Here is a 22,778-nt window from a genome sequence, read left to right on the forward strand (position 1 = left end):
GTCCCCTTGCTCCTGCAGACACCCACATTTCCCTTTTTGTATTAAGAACACTGCTACATCTGTCTTCCTCACTAGTTCTGTGCTCCGAGAGGCCAAGGGTCATGCTTGTCTTGTTCTGATCTATGTGCCCAAAGACCAACCTAGCAGCAGTATACTTGGAGGTACTCATCAGTATCTGTTAATACTAAAGACATAATGATTATTCAAAATAATACATTCCCTTCCTTAAAATTTGTTTTACTATCAGATTCAAACACCCTAACTTTTAAAATACTTGAAGAAATCAACTTATAGCATCACGTGTCTCAAAGTTGCCTAAAAAGTGAGATTTGAGTCTCTTATACTTTGCAATATTCCAAATTAATTTTCTAGCTTTCACTACACCTTGCAATTATTAAACTTTTAAGAGACATTACTATAGATGGTAAGTATCCTGACATTTCACATTAAAATCTAATAAAACCCATAAATCTCTAAAACCTAACGAGAATCCGTCTTGATATGTTCATTTATTCTATTTTTGGCTAAAAAAAGTTTATTAGGACAAAGAGGCACCAGCTTTTAAGAAAAGCTAATCCTTAGTGAAGCAATCTCAACTGATACATAAAGAGCTACAGCTGGTTGATTGCTAGGAAACAAATCCAATAGTGCTATACCTTATCCCTTAAAAACATTTGTTCAACAGCACCTTGAGATTTTGTCAACATAATTTAAAATGGGAATTGGGCAGAAAGAAATCTCTCCTGATAAAAGCTGAATGTTGTCTCCTTTCAAGGTCACCTCATTCTAGAAAATATCTCATGCCATTTTTTCCTCAAGCCTACGTAATAAAAGCCAAACAGAAACCAGTAAACCAGAGCAATAAATCCTGTTCTTATGCAAGAGATATGAATCCTATTTCAATTAAGGAAGAAACGGGAAATTTTCCTGTTGAAAAGCTAAATAGGAAAAAATAAAGAGATCACCATGCAGTCTTCCTTTCTCTTCCAGACAAGCTTCCTGGAGGAATGTCCCCAAACCACCACACCCGTTAGGAGGGACTCCACCACTGGAACCCACCGACAACCCGAATCTGAGGGCTACTCTACAAAACAGTGGGGCTGCAGTTTTTCAAGACACCAATCTCATGAAAGATAAAGAACACCTGAGACCTCCGGTTCAAGGAGACCTCGGAGACCTGACAACTGAATGCAGCTGGTGGGGAACACCTAGATGGACCCTGCAACTGGGGGCAAATCTGCACTCCGGGGCATTACTGGGAAACAGAACTGTGGAACAAGAACTTTAGACTAGATAAACATAATTTACCTACTTGGTAATTTCATTGTGGTTATGAAAGAAAATATTCTTATTCTTCGCAACTGCACACTGAAGACAAATGTGTGGAGGAGTGTGAGATACATGCAACTACTCTCAAATGGTTCCAAAACAAATAAGCAACATGTATTTTATAAAACATATTTTCAGAAATAAAAAAAAATAAATAAAGGATTGAACTTAATGAAAAAATAAAGTTGGGCTAGTCGGGAAGGAGAGGTAGAATTTCACCTGTTGAGAAGATATACACACTAATCAAAGGAAGAAATCAGAAGGAAAACTTTGCCGATCTCAACACTGTTATTTTCCACCAGAATCCAGCTCAGCACTGAGTCAGAAAAGCACATCTCTTCAGTGAGACCAAAACTTCTGATGGCTAACAATTCTGACAACACATTTGTCAGGGGAAAAGAATAAAGACTTCACTTTTGTAATACAAATCAAACATTTTAAAGTAATTTAAGTACAGAGTTACTTCTACTAAGGAATCCTTTGAGATCTAAGTTCCTCTCAACAAAGTCAGTTTGGGTACTGAGAAAGTTGGAGTAGGGTCTTTCTCCTGTCCCGGACAGAATTCCCCACACACATCAGTAAACACACCTACAGGTACATGTGAGTACAAAGTTCCCATAAACCGTTTGAGGCTGATTTGGGCAAAAACAAACAAACAAACAAAAACAAAATCACAGTGGCCCTACTGACTCCATGTGGGGCAACCTGGACCAAGACCACAGCAATGGAAAAGCAGGTTTCCTTAGGAGAGTCTAAGTGACGAGATTTCCCCTTAGTTAGCAGTAAAGAAACCTCTTTTAAATAGCTTCTAGGCTATTCTGATGGTAGCATCAAAAACAACATTTTTGATAATAAAGCATGCCAATGAAATGCATCTTAGTGATCATGATTTAACAGCCTGTATCGATCATTCAGCATATAAAGCCGTGTTGATGCAGTCAAAGCAACAAACTGAAGGTTTGAAAATCAAATTCAAAATCTGTGGTACCATAACTGTCACAAGTAAACAAGTCTGCAATGTTCTTCCAATGCTGTAAGACCTAGCCCCTCCTTTCCCAATCTAGAATACTTCACACTTCATCTACATAAAGAAAATAACAGGGGCACCTGGGTGGCTGGCTCAGTCGGTTAAGCGTCCGACTTCGGGCTTAGGTCACATCTCCCAGTTTGCAAGTTCGAGCCCCGCATCGGGCTCTCTGCTGACATCTCAGAGCCTGGAGCCTGCTTTGGATTCTGTGTCTCCCTCTCTCTGCTCCTCCCCCGCTCATGCCCGCGCTCGCTCTCGCTCGCTCTCTCTCTCTCTCCCTCTCTCAGAAATAAAGAAACTCAAAAAAAAAACGAAAATAACAAAAAGTTATTACCTAAAGAAAATAAACAAGACCAATTACTGTGAATTTATATAAAAACTTAATGGGTACCTGTTTGTTTTCTCAAATTTCTTTTAAGTTACAATCAATCAAACCTGTTCCACGTCACTCCGCATGAGAACATAACAAGGTTGACCAGGGAGAACATCAAATACAGTGCTTTACTGGAGACTGCTGAAATCTTTACTGACACAACCTTGTAACTTCCATTACTATTCCATTCTTCTCGAATCTGAGACAGGCAACTATTTTTCAAAAGACACTGTGACTGCCAATACTCCACAATTTAATACAAACGTGTAGGAGTGTCGATTAGTGTCTTACTGAAATCTTTTCACGTTCCATTGTTTAAAGCTTAATTAACACCTGAATATTCCAAATGTGTGAGTGGGAAAGAAAACCGGTCTGACTCCAGGGTACCTAGGTGATGCCAGCAGAAGTCAGCTTCTGAATTCAGGGCAAAAAATAGCACTCTACAATCAAGTGCCTGCACATGACCACTACCTCTGAACATGAATTTATCTTTTTTGTGTTTTTTATTTTTTTTAACGTTTATTTATTTTTGAGACAGAGAGAGACAGAGCATGAACAGGGGAGGGGCAGAGAGAGAGGGAGACACAGAATCTGAAACAGGCTCCAGGCTCTGAGCTGTCAGCACAGAGCCCGACGCAGGGCTCAAACTCATGGAGCATGAGATCATGACCTGAGCCGAAGTCGGATGCTTAACCGACCAAGCCACCCAGGCGCCCCTGAACATGAATTTAATAACTAACCTATGACTCAGTGTGCTTGAAGTAGGAGAGGAGAGACTGGGGAAAGGGGAAGAACTGGGAAGATATTCTCACTCTGATCCTGACCATTTCTAACCAACAGCTTTAAGGTCATTTTTTTTTTTTTAATTTTTTTTTTTTCAACGTTTTATTTATTTTTGGGACAGAGAGAGACAGAGCATGAACGGGGGAGGGGCAGAGAGAGAGGGAGACACAGAATCGGAAACAGCCTCCAGGCTCTGAGCGTCAGCCCAGAGCCTGACGCGGGGCTCGAACTCACGGACCGCGAGATCGTGACCTGGCTGAAGTCGGACGCTCAACCGACTGCGCCACCCAGGCGCCCCTCTAACCAACAGCTTTAAAGAGAGGCTAGAAAGAATTACTTTCATAGTCACCTTGTCCATCTCGAAAAGAGAAAAAGGCATTGTAATATTAAGACACTATTTTAGATCAATTTTGAGAGAGAAAGATAGGCCTGGAAATTTTTAATATCAATTTCACACTTGTGGAAAATGAGGAGACAACTGTATAATGACATCCATCATACAAACTGACAGGCTCAAATTCCCTTAATAGAAAATGTCTATTTGTGTTTGAGCCAAAATGTGATAATACATAGCTGTCCAGACACTATCCAAAAAAAAAAAAAAAAAAAAAAAAACCCAAAAAACTGAATGTTAATATATGCAGATTTATTAGTCAGACTACATAACAAGTATCACTTGCTTGTGTTAATTACAGTCAAAGTAAGACACTTTGCCATCTTTCCTCCATATAGAATTCACCTGTATCCCCAAATTTTAAAATTCAGACTTCAGCCTTTACACTCAGGGGAGTTTTGCACCAGCATGAGCTCTTGTATTCTATACAGATCTAATTTATACAGCAAGTCAAGAAGAATAAATGATCCAACATAGCCTTTCTTTTCCTTTTTCCTCTCCTTTGAAGTGAGCTGAGTTCTCAGTAAAGGTTTACAACATAGCCATTTCCTAGCTGTAAAGCTATGCCTTCAGAAGTGCATTGTTGTAAGGTGTTGTTTTCCTAGACCTTCCCTGAGGCAGTTCTACCTTTGTTGAATTTGTATAAACAACTTTACAAAAAAAAAAAAAAAAAAATGAAAATCACTAAGATGTGCTTTCCACTGTGTGTCTTTTACAAATGAGAAATATTAAGTCATACGTATAATATTTTCAGGTAGAAATTCATTTTTAGAGAAGTTAATGTAAAAAAGATATGGAACCAGTACATCACTTCGAATAACATGGATTCAAGGATAAACTGTATAAATCAATCTATTTTCTGAAATTAATGAGACGTAACAAGATTAATATTTAAGGCTATTAATTTTAAATATACATTCCCCTCTGTCTCTGCTTGCCTAGAGAAGCAGCAGAATGAACAGAGAACACGTGCCTACACTTGGAACAAAAGAACCCCTGAAATAACCAGGACACAAATGCCAACATGAAGCAACACGAGGAGCCCCAAACCCTGAAAACTGCATGTTTCCGTTGTCTTAATTTAGCTTCATAGACACAAATCTCATTTTATCCAATAGTTATGTTCCTACAGGCAAAAGTGGAAATGCACATTTTCTCACTAATAGAATCATACCTTCCAGAGCTAGAAGGCTTCCAGACTACGCAGCGCAGTCCCCACGCTGACAAACAAGGAAAGGGCAGGGGCACAGGGGAGGCAGGGGTAGGGAGGATGGAGGCGCCGTGAGCGGCCAAGCCAACGGCTGCGCATAGACGCATTGCGCATAGACGCATAACACGGCGGGTCAACAGCAAAGCCAACCCAGGTCTCTGCGACTCTTAAAAGAAGACTGCCACCGGAAAACTTACTCTCTCAGAATGGGATTTCAAAGAGTTTCTCTTCAGGATAGAGTACCTTAAAACTATTATAAAGAGGTGGTTTGGAGCATCCTGCTTTGTGCTACACTGAAGAATTTTCATTCAAGTTGACCTATATACCAAGATTATCTATATTATGCAGTATATTGTAGATCTAAAAGAAAAACATTAATGACATTCTTCACTAACCTAATGACACAGGTTACAAAACCCATGTAAATAATGTAGTGTTTAAACAATAAGAGTGTGACAACAGTTGGTAAATGGTTTGCAATTTTAAGATTTAACTAGCAAAAGTAATTTAGAAGCTTTACTGAGATTATATTGTAACATTATAATAAGTGACATTTATGCTAAGATTTTAAATGACTTTTAATAAAAGGAAACGATTTTCACAGAAAATGTTTTAACTACAAATCAATTTCTTCTATATATGTATGTATAGATGTATGTATAGATGTGTGTGTGTGTGTGTGTGTGTGTGTGTGTGTGTGTGTGACAGAGAGAGGAAGTGCAAGAAAGAGAATCAAATGGACAAAATGTAAACAACTAGTACATCAGATAAAGGTATATGAAGAATTTGGGTTCTATGTTTACAACGTTTCTTGTTACAAGTTTGAAAAAATATCAAAACAAGATACAAAATAATGTAAATCACCTCCTAACAAAAACCTAATACTATATTGTACTTCTACTACACTTCTTTTTCTTTTTGAGAGTGAGCAAGAGAGCGTGCGTACACATAAACGGGGGGAGAGGGGCAGAGGGAGAGAGAGAAAGAGAATCCCAAGCAGCCTCCACACTCAGCACAGAGCCTAGCGCGTGGCTCAATCCCACGACCCCGGCATCATGACCTGAGCCAAAATCAAGATGCTCCAGTGACAGAGCCATTCAGGCGTCCCCTTCTACTGTATTTGAATACTGTAACTGAATATACTCTGTAAGAAATACTACATTAAACTCATGTTCGATGTCCCGTAGTATCAAACTAAGAATTACTCACTTTTCTGTAGTGGTCAAAAAGATGACAAATTGTTAAAAGTAAAGTATATTCCATTTTTGATGGTTCGTCTTAACACAATGAAGCGCCTTAAACCAAGAAACTGAACTAACGAATTTCCTGAGAAGCAATTTTTGTTGGCATCCTCCATCACCTCACCTACACTGTATGGCTGCCACACGTCAGACAGGTGACACACGGTATCTCTCAACAGGGTCTACTCTACTCTGTACACGGCCCCTGCCCACTCAACGCCAGTAGGTCTCCCCAGTAACTAGAACGACCAAAAGTCTCTATACACTCCCAAATTCAGCCCCCTCCCCCAAATTAAAAATCAATGATTATACAGTTGACCCTGGAACAAGGGGGGAGTTAGAGACACCAAACCCCCACACAACTGAAAATCCGCCTGTAACTTCTGACTCCCCCAAAACTTAACTACTAATAATGTACTCTTGAATAGAGGCCTTACAGACAAAGAATTGATTAACACATATTTCATGTCATGTGCGACATACGTATGCTGTGTTCCTACGATAAAGTAACCAGAGAAACGAAGTATTAAAAAATCATAAGGAAACTACATTTAGAGTACTGCACTGTATTCTTTTTAAGTATAGTTGACACACAATGTTACGTTAGTTTCAAGTGTACAATACAGGGATCCGACAACCCTATAGCTCTATACACTGTGCTGTACTCACAAGTGTACCTACCATTTGTCACCACACAGTACTGTACTGTATCTACCAAAAAAATTCCATGTTATTCAAGTGGGCTCGCACCATGCAAACCCATATTGTTCGAGGATCAACTTGTATTCATTTTAAGAATGGTTAACATTTAAAACTTTACTTCCAAAATCCAAACTTACCAAACATAAATGAGTCTTAGTATAACAAATAGACACTCGTCATACTTTACAAAAGGATTTCTTTCACGATTCCATTAAATGCAGATAACCCACTATTCAAAATACAATTCAACTTAAATTTTCTTTTCTTTAACCTCTACCCAGCTTCTCAGGTACACAGCTATTCCATAAAACAGGATATATATGTATCTAGATAATTATCCTAGACAGAAACTTTAGCCAATACTTAGGGAAAGCCTTCTATTATCTGTTGCATGATTTTTCTATTCAATAAGACTTGGAAGAATCCTCATGCCAAGACTGAGGGACTCAGTAATCTACTCACTTATTTATAACATTACCTGTTCCAACAAATGTTAAAACAAATTGTTTTCACTTCAGCATGAACTCTTACGTCTACTGCTCCAGAGGAATAAAGATATATGCTCTATTACAAAGCCATAAATATACACTACATCTCGAATTACTCACTGACATTACTTTTTCCTCAGTTAAATGAGAAATGTTTCAGATCCAGAAGTGATCTCAAAACCCCCACTCCTTTATTTAGGTCAAAGGGCAGGATCAAACACTCCAACATAACAGAATCACTCCTGGATTGCCAAGTCAGAAGAGAACTAACACAGAAATCCTCTCTTAAAAAAACAAACAAACAAAACATATAATTAGTTATAGAGCAAAAGTTTTCTGAAGAAAGTTAAATAAAATATGTAAGACTAAAATTTTAAAAACAGAGTAGATAAGCTTTATTTTTTCAAGTTAAAACATGGGCAAATAAAATTAAGTAGTACCCTAAATAATCACTTCTGGGATTTGATGTTTTTTGGCTTATTTTTTTTAACACATTCCTCCAAAATCATCATCTTTAGAAATTTTCAGCAATGCTTTTTACAAGAACTACTCCTATTGTTACAATCTCCTTTAAAGCTCTAAGAGGTTCATTTCAAACTACAGCTACAATTTAAATATAATGACTTTCATATAAATATTTCATCTTTGGCACCATCTGATAAGACAGAATTTTGGGGAAAAAAATCTTGATAAATGTTTAACATTGCAAAATATGCAAATACAGAAAATCAAAAACAATTTCAGTACTGAAAATCAAAAGGCTTTTTGTGGATTGTGATAAAGTTAACAATCCACAATGAAATGCACATCGCAGAAGCATCACATTTTCCACAAGGTACGTATCTAACCTCAGAATTCGACAGAATATATAAAGATCTAAACTAAAAGCTGAAAAACACCTCAAACATGTAACAAATTCTCTAGGCTCTGGAGCTGGGACCCCCCAACGAGTGTGCCAGGCTGTGCAGCGAAAGCGGTCCGTCAGCAGCTGGGCACGAAGAACAGCCTGGTGAGAGCCAGTCACCTCCAAGCCCCCAACAGTTCACCCCACATGCTGTACAACTCCTACCACGTCCCGCGTGGTCCATGACATGGCAAGGGTTAGCAAATGCTTCACAGATAAATCTGCCCAGATGTAACAAGTACCAACCTTCCTCTTAATCGCTAGAGCCATACTGAAAAAAACTTTAGTCACCCATCATTCTCACCCAAACCCAGGTTTGGAAATTCTATCTAGACTTTAATGACACATCTTCCTATTTTGTAACCTATACCATGATTCTCCACTATTTTTTCAAAACCAGGAACTCTGATATACTCAGTTCCCACCTTTTTGAAAACTTACAACCCCCTGGCAACCGCATCATAACATTGACATTGTAACACTCCCTAACCTATGATTACAGTGGTCTGCTCAAGAATTGCATCTATCAGGAGACAAGATCACCAAACTGGCAAGCATAAGAAATGTAATTCAGTCTATTTCAAAGGAAGCCTAGTATGAGCTTAAAACTAAGAAAAAAGCCAGAAAAAGGCAAATACTGCCTGTAACCGATTCTTTTCAATTACATCTAACAAAAATGTCTATTTGTCAGAGTAATTTTTCCAGAATGAAATCTTCAGTTGCTCCCCTAACTGAACTTTTTTTTTTTTTTTTAAAGTTTACTTGTTTATATTTGACAGAGAGCGTGCGTGGGGCAGAGAGGCAGGGAGAGAGGGAGACAGAGGATCCCAAGCAGACTCTGCACTGAGACCAAAGAGCCGATGTGGCAGTTCGAATTCACGAACTGCAAGATCATGCCCTGAGCCGAAGTCAGACAAGACACCCGGGCGCCCCTCCCCTAACTGCACTTCTTTAACAGCTCCTCAAGCCCTACAGGGTGAAGTCCAAACTTCCCGGGACCCAGACCCCGTTAGCGTCTCCGCCAGCTTTCCCTCTCTCTCGGTCTCCATTCCCCATCTCCATGCTCCCAAATGCTCAACTACGTGGCAACACCTATGTGTAGTCACACCTCCATGCCTTTCTCACACTGCTCCACTGCCTTGGAATGCTCTATCCTATGCCACACTACCCCCCCCCCACCCCACCCTCAATCTTTCTTCACATAGGATCAGCTTAAATTTCACCTAAAAGTAGTAACTCACGGAACAGCTACTCCATACTAAAACAAGTTACTTAGGAATACCCCATCCACACAGTTTATCAAACACCTATTAGGAGCCAGGAAAAGTGCTCAGCACGTAGTAAAAACCTTTGCCCTCAAGGATCTTACAGAGTACATGGTGTAAGAGTGAAGAGCTGAGTGGCAGGAACTAGAATGAGGCAAGCAGACCACTACAGGGAAGCAGCATATCGGGGCCACCTAGCAAGCAAAGCAAAGAGAGGAACACTAGGAACCAGGGAACTAAGCAGAAACTGGTTTTCTTTTCTTCAATGTGAAACAGTTTGGACTTTATGGTAATACCAGTGGCACGTTTATTCTTTGTGGCTGCTTGTCTTCACAACAAACAGAGAAATTACAGATAAAATATAAAAACAAATCGCTAAAATGACATACCTATGCCCCAAAACATATTAAACATCTCCAGATTAAAAATCTAACAGGGGGGCACCGGGGTGGCTCAGTTGGTTAAGCCGGCGACTCCTGCCTTCCACTCAGGTCATGATCTCACGGTTTGCGAGATCCAGCCCCACACTGGGCTTTGCACTGAGAGCACATGGCCTGCTTGGGACTCTCTCTCTCTCTCCCTCTCTCTCTCTCTCTCTCTCTCTCTCTCTCTCTGTCTGAAAATAAACAGACATTAAAAATAAAACAAAATCTAACAGGAACACAAAGTATGAGCCAAACTAAAACCAGGAGGTCTGCTGGGCTATGGGCCCCAAAGCAGGAAAAGGCAGCAGGAAGTAAATCCCAGGGGAGAACTGTATATAAGAGTTCATGTGAAGCAGGGTCAGCAGCCAGGCTCCTCGCTTAAAACCAGGGACGGGGGAGGGGGGACACTCCTCCTTGATGATAAAATGGGACTGAAAAAGGCCTTTGCTAACTTGCTGAAGCTACAGCTTAGGAAGCTGCTGACCTAATGCCAGCTGACTCCGTGACAGAATCTGTGATATCACCAACATCACCATGCGGCTGGTGCTCTGATCCACTAACACAAGACCTGATTCTGATCTGGGAACTCCAAAGGCACGCAGAGACAACTGCAAATGTGCTACACCAGCAGGAAAATCACAAAAGGAGACAGCCATAGGAGAAAGAGAAAGAATTTTCATCAGAGTGTGCCTGCAAAACTACAGAATATGATGAAACACCAACAACAGCAACAACTACAATATAAATTCACTGGAGACAAAATTAAAAAATAATCAAGTGATCTGAGAAACACTTCAAAATAAGCACATGAAAGATCCACAAAGAAATAAAAGAATAATAAATCAAATCTTTAAAATAAAAACAAGCAGAAATAAGAAAAGAATTAAAGGGCATAAAAAACAACCAATTTGGGGCACGTGGGTGGCTCAGTCGATTAAGTGTCCAACCTGGGCTCAGGTCATGATCTCGCAGTTCATAGTTTGAGCCCCATGTCGGCCTCTGTGTTCACAGCTCGGAGCCTGGAGCCTGCTTCGGATTCTGTCTCCCTCTCTTTGCCCCTGCCCCGCCTCAAAAATAAATAAATATTTTTAATAAATAAACATTTTTATAAAGTGTAATTTATAATTAAAAAAAGAACCAATTAAAAACCTTAGAAATGAAATATAGCCACTGTAATTCACAAATAAAAAGTTGTATGTCATTCAGATAATTTATTATTAGTTAGCTGCCTAACAAGGTACCCCCACCCTCTCTGCCTTTGTCCCCACAGGGCTCTGAATTTTTAGAGGCAGCAGGTATACAAGACCCTGTTAGACCCTGCGATTCAAAAATGAAAGACCCTAAAAAAGAGGTTAGAGAGGGAGGGAGCCAAAACATAAGAGACTCTTAAAAACTGAGAACAAACTGAGGGTGGATGGGGGATGGGAGGGAGAGGAAAGTGGGTGATGGGCATTGAGGAGGGCACCTGTTGGGATGAGCACTGGGTGTTGTATGGAAACCAATTTGATAATAAATTTCATATTTAAAAAAAGAAAAAAAAAAATGAAAGACCCTGGGTACCTGTCCTCAAAGAACTCTGTAACAGGGACGCTAACAGAACACTAAGATTACAAAGTAGAACAGAATGTAAATTGCCCAAAATGTAAGCATTTTTAAGTTAAAATGCTGGACATTTCTTAGTTTTCATAAACTCATATGGTCATCTTTACGAGAGTTGGCACTTTACATTAGATAAATGTTCTCACAAAATTTCACCTGAATGGAGCCGAAATAACAAAAGCTGCTTCTTCTTAAATCTGTATTTGAACTCGTGTAGCAACTATCCTGGTTTACTCAAAGGACACCACAGAAAAAGTACCCACTGAAAACTCTCGAAAATCAAAGCGTACTTCTTGCGATATTATTCTTAATAGAAAGCACTCAAAGATTTCACAGCAACAACAGCCTTGTTTTCATTTAACAACTGCTTAATTATTTCAATCAATGGTAAGAAAAACTATCCAGGGTGACTGGGTGGCTCAGTCAGTTAAGTATCTGACTTGATTGCGGCTCAAGTCATGATCTCAAGGTTCATGGATTCGAGCCCTGCGGACGCTGCTTAAGATTGTCTCTCTCTCTCTCTCTCTCTCTCTCTCTGCTCCTCCCCTGCTCACGCACACACGCATGCTCTCTCGCTCTCTCTCAAAATAAATAAACTTAAAAAAAATCTTTTAAAAAAATAAATTAAATTAAAAAACACTCTATCCATATTAAGATAATCAATATGAATTACACGTGAAAATGTTTAAACTCTCTATTATACTCCAGCAGGAAATGCTCACTCTATTCAAAGTTCCCATAAACAAAAAATCTGTACTTTTTAAAAAATACATCAAAATTGTTATATGATCACAGTCAAGGCAAAACTCGTAATTCTTTCCTCACTCCCTAAAATAAACAGTTAATACAAAGTCGTAAAACCCAGCTCTCCTAGTCACAGCCGGAAGCAGACTGGAATGGCAGAAAATACTATGTACAGAACCACTATGGGAGAAAATAAAACCTGTATCAAATTTGGAAAGTCTACAGGATAGATGCGGTTTTCGTTCCATCAAAGACATTAATAGATTTTTTTTTTTTTGCTTATATACTCACCCATGTTACCCAATGATCAAACCTCATACAATTAAACTTCTGCTAATTACAATCAATTTAAATTTTCTCTCTTAATATTTCTTTCTTTTTCCCCCACCCACTTCTCCTCTGGCAACCACTAGACTATCCTCTATATTTGAGTGTTTCCCTCTTCATATTTTTCACAAGTCACTTCCCAATGAGTAGTCAACAGAAAATTTTAGATAACAGAATTAAATCAGCCAAGAAACTAATGACACAGATTTCCTCACCATATCTAACTTTTCAGAATAAACCAAGCATCAAAAAGTATCTCCTTGTTTAAATACAGATAGGTACACAGTACTGGGCTGACCAGAGTATCCAGTCTCTGATGAAGTAACATAATTCCAGTTTGTCCAATAATAAACTTTTTCTATTTTTTCAGTACACTGCAAATGCTGCCCAGGCCTCTGAAATGAAACACAGGACACTTACTCATGACTGGAAATATCTCTGTAGGCTGTCCCAATCAGATAGTAAACCAAAATCTGCTGTCCAAGGTTTCTCAGAAGAATACATGTCCTAGTAAGAAAACAGAGAGAAAGAAATCATCTTTTTAAAGGTCAGCATTTAAAAAAAAATTTTTTTTAATTTTTTTTACCGTTTATTTATTTTTGAGAGACAGAGACAGAGTGCGAGTGGGGGAGGGGCAGAGAGAGAGGGAGTGACAGAATCTGAATCAGACTCCAGGTTCTGAGCTGTCAGCACAGGGCCCTACGTGGGGCTCGAACTCACAAACCGTGAGATCGTGACCTGAGCCGAAGTCGGACGCTTAACCGACTGCGCCACCCAGGCGCCCCTAAAATAAAATTTTCTAAAAAGAAATGAAAAGGGGCGCCTGGGTGGCGCAGTCGGTTGAGCGTCCGACTTCAGCCAGGTCACGATCTCGCGGTCCGTGAGTTCGAGCCCCGCGTCAGGCTCTGGGCTGATGGCTCAGAGCCTGGAGCCTGTTTCCGATTCTGTGTCTCCCTCTCTCTCTGCCCCTCCCCAGTTCATGCTCTGTCTCTCTCTGTCCCAAAAATAAATAAACGTTGAAAAAAATAAATAAATAAAAATTTAAAAAAAGAAAAAGAAATGAAAATAATTTGGTTTCAACAATTTTCTATTTCCAAAAGAACCTTCTGAATATAAAACCTTCATCTAAAAATATAAAAAATTACCAATCTTTAAAACATCATGATTCCACTTGTATTTTCCTCTGTCTATAAGAAGTTACCCCCAAAGCAAATAGTACATACAAAGTAATTATCACACAGAAACTTATTATCACACAGAAACAGGTGTCCTTGGTCTTCACTTACTAAAAACTTATTCCCTCCCCCTTTCTCAAATAAATAAGTCCTAGAAAGAAAGTACTCCATCTAGGATAAAGACAGCATATCGCATCTGCTAAATTGATTTTTGATTACACATAAATAATTTATACACTATCAAATGAAGACCACTAAAGGTATTGCTATAGACTTTCTCTAATAATGGGCATTTTCCTCATTATGAAATATGGTTTCATTGTTTAAAAAAATTGGAAACAACAGCAAAATAGAAAGAAAAATTCTCTTACCACAAAATGCCACTACATCTACCCAATTACGTGGGGCACGTTCCTTTCCAGGGATTTTTTTTGTAAGTATTTCTTCAAAATACACTTTATAGGGGTGCCTGGGCGGCTCAGTCGGTTAAGCATCCAACTTCGGCTCCGGTCATGATCTCGTGTTTCATGGGTTCGAGCCCCATGTCTGTGTTGATAGCTCAGAGCCTGGAACCTGCTTTGAATTCTGTGTCTCCTTCTCTCTGCCCCTCCCCCGCTCACATCTGTCTCTCAGTCTCACAAAAATAAATACACATTTAAAAAAATTAAAATATACTTTATAAATACTACATACAAAATTTTGTATTTGGTTCTTTTCACTTCAGTATAACATAAAGCATCACCCTGCATTAGTATAAATACAAACTAAATCTGCCTTACTTGATTAATATATTAAAGAAAATGAGGCATAAAGTAATACTAATACCATACTTCAACATAATTACGGATGCACAGTGCCTCCCCAAATCTAACACATAAAATCCCATAGGTAGATTAAGGTTTGATATAACATTTACATTGTGCTTCCTCATTTACAGCTTTGTTCATAAACTGATAAACTACTTTTTGCAATCACAGAAAGTGACGGTTTCTTTATTTTCAAAATCAATTAAGAACATAGCATAGTACTAAGGACCACTGACTCTGCAACAGATTAAAGTTAGGGTAGGGGCGCCTGGGTGGCGCAGTCGGTTAAGCGTCCGACTTCAGGCAGGTCACGATCTCGCGGTCCGTGAGTTCGAGACCCGCGTCGGGCTCTGGGCTGATGGCTCAGAGCCTGGAGCCTGTTTCCGATTCTGTGTCTCCCTCTCTCTCTTCCCCTCCCCCGTTCATGCTCTGTCTCTCTCTGTCCCAAAAATAAATAAACGTTGAAAAAAAAAATTTTTTTTAAATAAATAAATAAATAAAGTTAGGGTAACATTTTTTGAAGAAATAATGTTGGTCTCATTTATATACTTTACTCATGTCATGTAAAATACATGAGAAATACAAATTTACAAAATGAAAATCTGTATGCACAGCATGATTTGTAGACTGTAATTAGCAATGGCATATAATCATAGTACTGCCACGTAATCACCTGACCCCCATCCCACAGGCTTTCTTCTTTATCTATACAGTAAATGCTATGATTTTCATTTCCAGATAACCCAATTATCCCAAAGGAAATGAGAAGTTGTATGAAAAATCTAAAATAACACATAATCTACATGTTAGTTTCAGAATATGTGACAAGAAGTTTCTCGCTATAAATACAGTTTTTTGATGGTGTCTCACTCAGGCTATTAGATCTGTTTTCCCTCCCAGGGAACTAGGAGGTCAAACATGCTGAGCCCTGGAGCATGGTGAATGACGACACAGGAAGGCAATCCCATGTTACAGATACATAGTGTAGATTAAACATTCACAGATGATCCAGGAGTTTACTTATAGTTCACTTACACTGGTAGAGTCTAGTCTCTTTGGTCAGGGACTTTTCTCTTTGTTGATGTTTATAACAAAGTTTTTGATCTTAAATTTAAAATTCCTAAATGGTGGGGCACCTGGGTGGCTCAGTCGGTTGAGCATCTGAACTTCTGCCTAGGTCATGATCTCGCAATTCGTGAGTTCAAGCCCCGCTTCAGGCTCTGTGCTGATAGCTTGGAGCATGGAGCGTGCTACGGATTCTGAGTCTCCCTCTCTCTCTGCCCCTCCCCTGCTCATGCTCTCTGTCTCTCAAAAATAAATAAATGTCCTAAAAAAAATTTTTAATTCCTCAATGGCAACGTGAAAGCATTTTATACTAAGTAGCGCCTCCTACCCATAATTGTAAAACGCTGAACAAATACTTATTCAAGAACTGAACTTCCTAACATATCAAGTTTTCTTATCGCTAAAAATAGTAACCTCAAAAATACCAGGATAATAAACTTATCAACAGTGGATTTATGACCTTACCATCTAAGGTGATAAATATACTTGACAAATATGAAACAATGCATGAATTGGAATTACTGTAAAATGTCATGGAGTAGTTCTTAGAAAAACATACTTGGAAATTACTCGTAACTGAACTCACTGGTTCAAACTCTTTAGCATAATCGCAACTTTGAAATGTAGACCCTCCTGTCTACTTTCAAAGTAGGTCGCATGCAAATTCTTTTAAGCACCAACGCAGTTCAGAAGCATGTAAGATAAAATGGGCACAGGGGAGCCCAGGTGGCTCAGCTGGTTAAGCGTCTGACTCTTGATTTCAGCTCATAATCTCAGGTCATAATCTCAAGGTTAGTGAGGTCAAGCCCCACATCAGGCTCTGTCCTGACAGCATAGAGCTTGCTAGGGATTCTCCCTCCCAATCTCTCTCCTTGCCCCTACCCCACTCACACTCGTGCTTTCTCTCTCAAAATAAATAATGTGCACACTCTCTTTCTCCTCCTCTAAATGCTATCCCCTCCCAATGGACATAGAAAAAAGAGAAGAAAAAAATCTAACTTTGTTTTTCACACCATCCAAGAGGGAAAAAAAAATAATTTGTTTTAAATCCACAGTTTCACATAGTAGGTATACTGGGGTATTTCTGTAAAATCTGGCCTTTAAAGTCATTTTCTAGTAACTTGAGCTATGCTATTTATCCTCCACATGGGAATGTGTACTCACACTAACCTAATATAGATTCTTTCAAGTGACACCTCCAACTTTTTGTGACAAAACTTGATCTGCATGAGTGGTAAGCAGGGCTACGGATAACCCATCCTGACAGGGATCTCAGGGTAAATGCAGGGCGCGTGGGTGGCTTAAGCATCCAACTCTTGATTTCAGCTCAGGTCATGATCTTATAGTTCACGAGATCAAGCCCTGCACCAGGCTCCACGCTGACAGCACACAGCCTACTTGGGATTCTCTCCCTCCCTCTCTCTCTGCCCCTCCCCCACATGTGCACACAAAGTACATAAACATTTAAAATAAATCAATAATTTTTTTTAAAAAGTAAAACAAACTCCGCCATATCCTCTTCTTTACTGCAGGCACTAGGCAGCCTGAAATAATTTCTGATGCTTTTAGACAGTTTAAACCTCTAGAAGTACTGGAAAGGATTTCTGGGTTTTATAACACCAGATAATATATTTTAGATCAAGCTCAGCAGCCCCAATTTTAATGATTTTAAAACTTAAATTTAACAGAATTATAAACCACAACATATGGTATCACATTCTATTGTTTCTTATAATATTCTTTCAGGAGATCAAATTAACAGTAATTCACTTCACTGTATACGATCTTCTATGGAAAGAAATGCGTGAGAATGCCAATCTCCACTACCAGCCGATGGGATCTCCATTCTTTTACTCTTAGCACAAATTACAATTTCAGAAAATTAAATTTAATCTTGAGAACATTATGCTAAGTGAAATAAGCAAGTCATATATAAGACAAACACCCTATGATTCCACTTACATGAATGAAGTATGTAGAGAAGTCAAATTCAGGGACAGAAAGTAGAATGGTGGGTACCAGAAGCTGGGGGGCGGGGCGGGGGAGGACAGGAAGTTAATGTTTAATGGGGACAGAGTTTCAGTTTGGGAGGATGAAAAAAGTTCTGGAGATGAATGGTGATGGTCCTACATTAATGTAAATGTAGTTAATGCCACTGAACTGGACACTTAAAAAAGGTTAAAATGGTAGTCTTATGTGTATTTAACCACAATGCAAAAACACAGGTAACAAAAAAAGAATCCAATGTACCTACGGCTCCAAAAGAGCAAGCAAATCGTAAAGTAACAGAAATTTATTACAAAGTGTCTTAAGTGTTTTTATTAATGAATATCCAAAACCAACCACACATTTCTGAAATATTTGGCTTTGGAGGAAAAAGAAGCGTATACCTGAGAAATAGCTAGGACTCATTATTTATGTATTTTTAAATCCCTCCAATTAAATAACACAGGCCCTGTTAAAGCCAGAAGCGAAACACATACTTTCAGCACTGAATGTCCAAGCCCTTTCCTGTCCCTCCACCACCACAGTTCCCTATGATCTCTCAAGTTCATTTTGTTTTTTCTGTCCATCTGCAAAATATTTCTCTCTAAATAAATATATATACCTTTTCATTCAAGTGCTCTTGTATTGGTAAAACACTCACACCAAGCAGCTGAAGACCATGTGTTAAGACTTGAAAAACTTAAGTTACAGCTCCATTTTTATCTTTTAGCATCCTTCAATGTTTTGTAGAGTAAGAACGATGGCAAAGAAAGCATTTAATTAATTCTTCCTCATAATTTCTAACTTCATGGTCAGTTTCCGAAGAACATCCACTACTTCACTGTGAACTTTCCGATTTTTACCATTCAAGGTAAGTATCTCTCCAACTAAAAATACAGCTGTCAGGTAATTCCGTTTCTGAGATTCTTGTGCCCAAAGAGCTTGCGAACCCTCTTGCTACATGACATCAAAATACTTGATAAAATACAATAATTATCCTATTAAATGCACAGCAAAGCTCATAAGCAACTAAGAGAAATCCTCAGAGACCGAAAAAACGCACAGGAGCACAAAGAGAGGGTGATAAGTAAGCACTGATGCCAGGAACGGGCCTCCCAGGCAACTGCCCATCTCCCATAACCATGCTGCACCGTCCAATACTGCAGCCACCAGCCCGTAGCTATTTAAATTTAAATTAATTAAAACCATGTAAAATTTAAAATTCCATTGCTTTGTCATACCTCATACATTTTAAATGTGGCTAGTGGCTGCTGTATTAGCAGAGGTGTGTAACATTTCCATGATCCCCGAAAATTCTACCAGACAATGCTGAAGGGCTTTCAGTGCTGACAGTCATGCTTGGGACAAAACCAGAGCTTTACACAATACAACATGGAAAGTCAGACTACAGGTAAGTACAGAGAGCCTGACACCTGAAACACTACATCTTCAATAAAAATAATTAACTAAGGAAGGGGGGAAAAAAAATCTACCCCAAAGGAAGATTGAAGGAAAATTCTCTCCTGAGTCTAGGTTTATTTGTGTTTGGGGAGGGGGAGGGGAGTATTCACTGGAAATCTGTAACCAAAACCAACCTTCACCCAGGTTTCAAGTTCAAATCCATACACTTGTATATTATAAAAATCTCAAACCTAGAAATTAAGTTGCCCTGGTTTGACATTGTCCTCAATTGCAAATTCCCTCTGGGAGAAAGCACTCTTAAGCCAAGTCTCATAAGCATTTCCACAAAGTTACAGGAAAAATTAGCTCAAAATTTAAAACTATGCATAAGCAAGATTCGACAGAAATAAGCAGACTCATCACAAATATGTCAAAAAGGAAAGGACAATAATGTTTGAAAAACAACAGGAAATGAAAAATATGAGCAAAAAAGAAGGCAACAAATTTGGAAAAGAATCAAGTGAAAAACAGGATAACTAAAATTAAAGCTCAACAGACAAGTTCAGCAAAGTGGATGCTGCTAAAGAGAGAATTAATGAACCAGATGACAGATCTGAAATCATCCAGGATGCAACAAAGACAGATTAGAAAATATAAAGGAAGATTAAGAGATATGAAAAATAGATTAAAACATCTATTTTACATATATATATCTAATTGGGAGTTTTAGAAAGAGAACATCAAGAATGAGGGAGAGACAATCTGCAAAAAGACAATAGCCAAGAATTTTCCTGAACTGATGAAAGACACTAAAGTACAGACTCAGGTTCAGCAAATTCCACAAAGTATAAATAAAATGGAAACTGACACCTAGAGATACCATCGTGAAACTGTGAAACATCAATGACAGAGAGTTCTTAAAAGCATCCAGAAACCAAAGGCAGATTGCTCACAGAAGGAACAATTAGACTTGACATCTGACTTACCAACTGCAACAATGGGAGCCAGAAGACACTAGAATAATGTCTTCGAAGCTAAAATAAAGAAACTGTTAACCATAATTATATACTCAACACAGTTAAAACTCACTTTTCAAGAAAAATGACAAAATAATGAAAATTTCAGACACAAACTGCGAGAATATAAACAGATCCTCATTAAAGATGCTTCCAAAACTGTAGGTCACAAATATGGAAAATGATGCCAAAGAGAAGATCTGAAATACAGGAAAGAATGGTGAGATAAAAGTTGTAAACATGAGTAAACACAAACAAATATTAGAGGTATGATTTCTAAATCAGGAGTTACAAAAGAGAGAGAGAGAGAGAGAAAGTACTGAACAACAGCATGTAATCTAGAAGGGAAGTAATAAGAAAGGAAATATTCCAAGTTTCTTATGCTGTTATTCAAGAGGAAGATATGGCAGATACTATCTTTTGTTCACATGCCTTCCTTCACTCACTGCTCTCACTGTGACTTCCCTAAGGGTGGGACATACTCCCCACCTCATGGATGTGGGGGCCTGATTGCATGACATGTTGGACTCTGGGCACAAATGACACTATCCCATTTGTAAGTGGAGGGTTTAAGAGCCCTGAGCTTGGCGTGTGTCTTGTACCCCAACAGCTGCTGGTCCCAGAATGAGTATACACCCAGCACATAACTGAACCCAACCCAAGGCTTAGAGACAAGCCCAGCCAAACCCAGCAGAGACTGCCAAACCTATGAGCTAGACATAAATGTCTGTCCTTTCACAGCCCTGAAATGTTGCAGTGGTTTGTTACACAGCATAATTACTGCAAAAGATGACTAATGCAGAGAGCAAGGACATTAACTTTAAATGCAAATGAAATGTGTGAGTTTTAGTTTTACTAAAAAGCTTTACTCACTAAATTTGTGAATACACACACACACACACACACACACACACACACACACACAATGATACTATTAACATAAAGTTCCAAAACATGTAAAATTCACAATAAGTTGTTCAGGGACATATACATATGCAGTGTAACTATACAGAAAAGCAAGAGAATGCTAGAGCCTAAAGTTGAACCTGACGGTTTCCCCGGACAAGTAATGGACGGAGGAGGAGGAACAATGAGATGTGATCCAAGAGGATACTGATAATGTTCTATTGCTTAAGTTGAGGGAGGGGACACTATAGACACCATTATATTAGACCCTATGTAACACACATTACACAGAGCTTTTTGTAGAATAAGTTTTATAATACTTTAATAGGAAAGAGCAAAATTTTTCCCAAGCCATTCAGAAGTGAAATGATGATAAATGAGAATAACAGAATATGTGTACCCATCCGTATGAAGGAGTTAAATGCATTTAGAATGTTTAAACTATAATTAAGAGGCAGAAATATCTGTAGTGACTCATTCATTCTTTAAAAGTAAAAGACAAAGTCAAGTGATAGGCAGTTCCACTACAAATTGCAAGAGAGCTTTCACGTGCAAAGACTGAGGATTAGACATTATCCACATGCGTAAGAGCAGCAGGCCTACTCAGAGCTGTATCATTGGTGCTACCTGATCTCAGACGTCTGATCACTAAAGCTTCTGATCTCACCCTCAGAGTTGCACAAGCCAAGTTTATTTTCTAGGAGAAATTCCTAGAGCCTGTTTTACAACATTGCCATGTGTTGAACTACCAGCCCAAGAAAGAGCTTAAGAAAATTTCCTTTGTTGAAGCTTGATTCATGACAGCAAAAAAATTTATAAACAACTCAAATGTCCAACAAGAATTATCAGAAATGATGCCTCAACCAATTTATTTCCCAAAGGATTATAAAGCAATATTTAAATGATTAATGTTGGGTTTTTTAATTTAAAACAAACAGATAATATACAAATTGACTATCCATTCAATAAGTATTTACTGAGCAGCTATTATGAGCCAGGGAGTGTTCTAGGCCCTGCAGACACAGCCAAGAACAAAACAAAGATCCTGGCCCCGTGGAACTTACATTAGAGGATTTCTAGTACCTTTCTTTCTTAATTCAGATTCATAGTTCATTGGTTCAAAGACATATGCTGGGCACACATATACGTACTGGGTAATGTCTTCTCATTCCAGATAAACAACTTCAGTTAATATTAGAGTCACTATTCATTGACACAGGAAGTCTCACCACTATACTTTCCTAACTCTTGGGCTTTCTATAAAGAATGCTCTTTCTGCAATTTATACCCCCTGAAATACAATGCTAAATTTGAACAACTTTCAATATTTTCCCAGCTCAAGAGAAGTGAAGCAAATCTTCCGTCAGCACTAGAGTGAAAGGTCTATTTCTCCTACCCACTATTCACTACATCAACACAGCACTTCCTGCTAATAAGGTCAGAGAATGAAATGGGCAAAATGTGAAATCATTGGATTTCCTCGGTTTGTTTACACGTGTATGTTAATGAAGCATCAGATAAGAATGAGGTCTAATTTCCCCTTCTACAGGTAGAACCTGAGTTAGGTTTCCAGAAGGACTTATCGAATTCCAGCAGCTTTACACTGGTGAAC

The 22,778-nt window shown here is 38.7% G+C and overlaps 1 protein-coding gene across 3 annotated transcripts in view; it reads right to left on the minus strand.

Annotated features, from left to right (window-relative positions):
• Window positions 1-22,778, minus strand: part of USP6NL (USP6 N-terminal like) — a 234,992-nt gene that overhangs the window by 149,743 nt on the left and 62,471 nt on the right. For all 3 annotated transcript variants that reach the window (XM_045465657.1, XM_045465656.1, XM_045465658.1), the window contains exon 2: window positions 13,232-13,318. In XM_045465657.1, the coding sequence (XP_045321613.1) occupies window positions 13,232-13,235 (4 nt within the window). In that variant the 5' untranslated portion in view covers window positions 13,236-13,318. The remainder of the gene's footprint in view (window positions 1-13,231; window positions 13,319-22,778) is intronic.

The sequence above is a fragment of the Leopardus geoffroyi genome, chromosome B4 (assembly GCF_018350155.1).
Source record: "Leopardus geoffroyi isolate Oge1 chromosome B4, O.geoffroyi_Oge1_pat1.0, whole genome shotgun sequence".
Classification (NCBI taxonomy): domain Eukaryota; kingdom Metazoa; phylum Chordata; class Mammalia; order Carnivora; family Felidae; genus Leopardus; species Leopardus geoffroyi.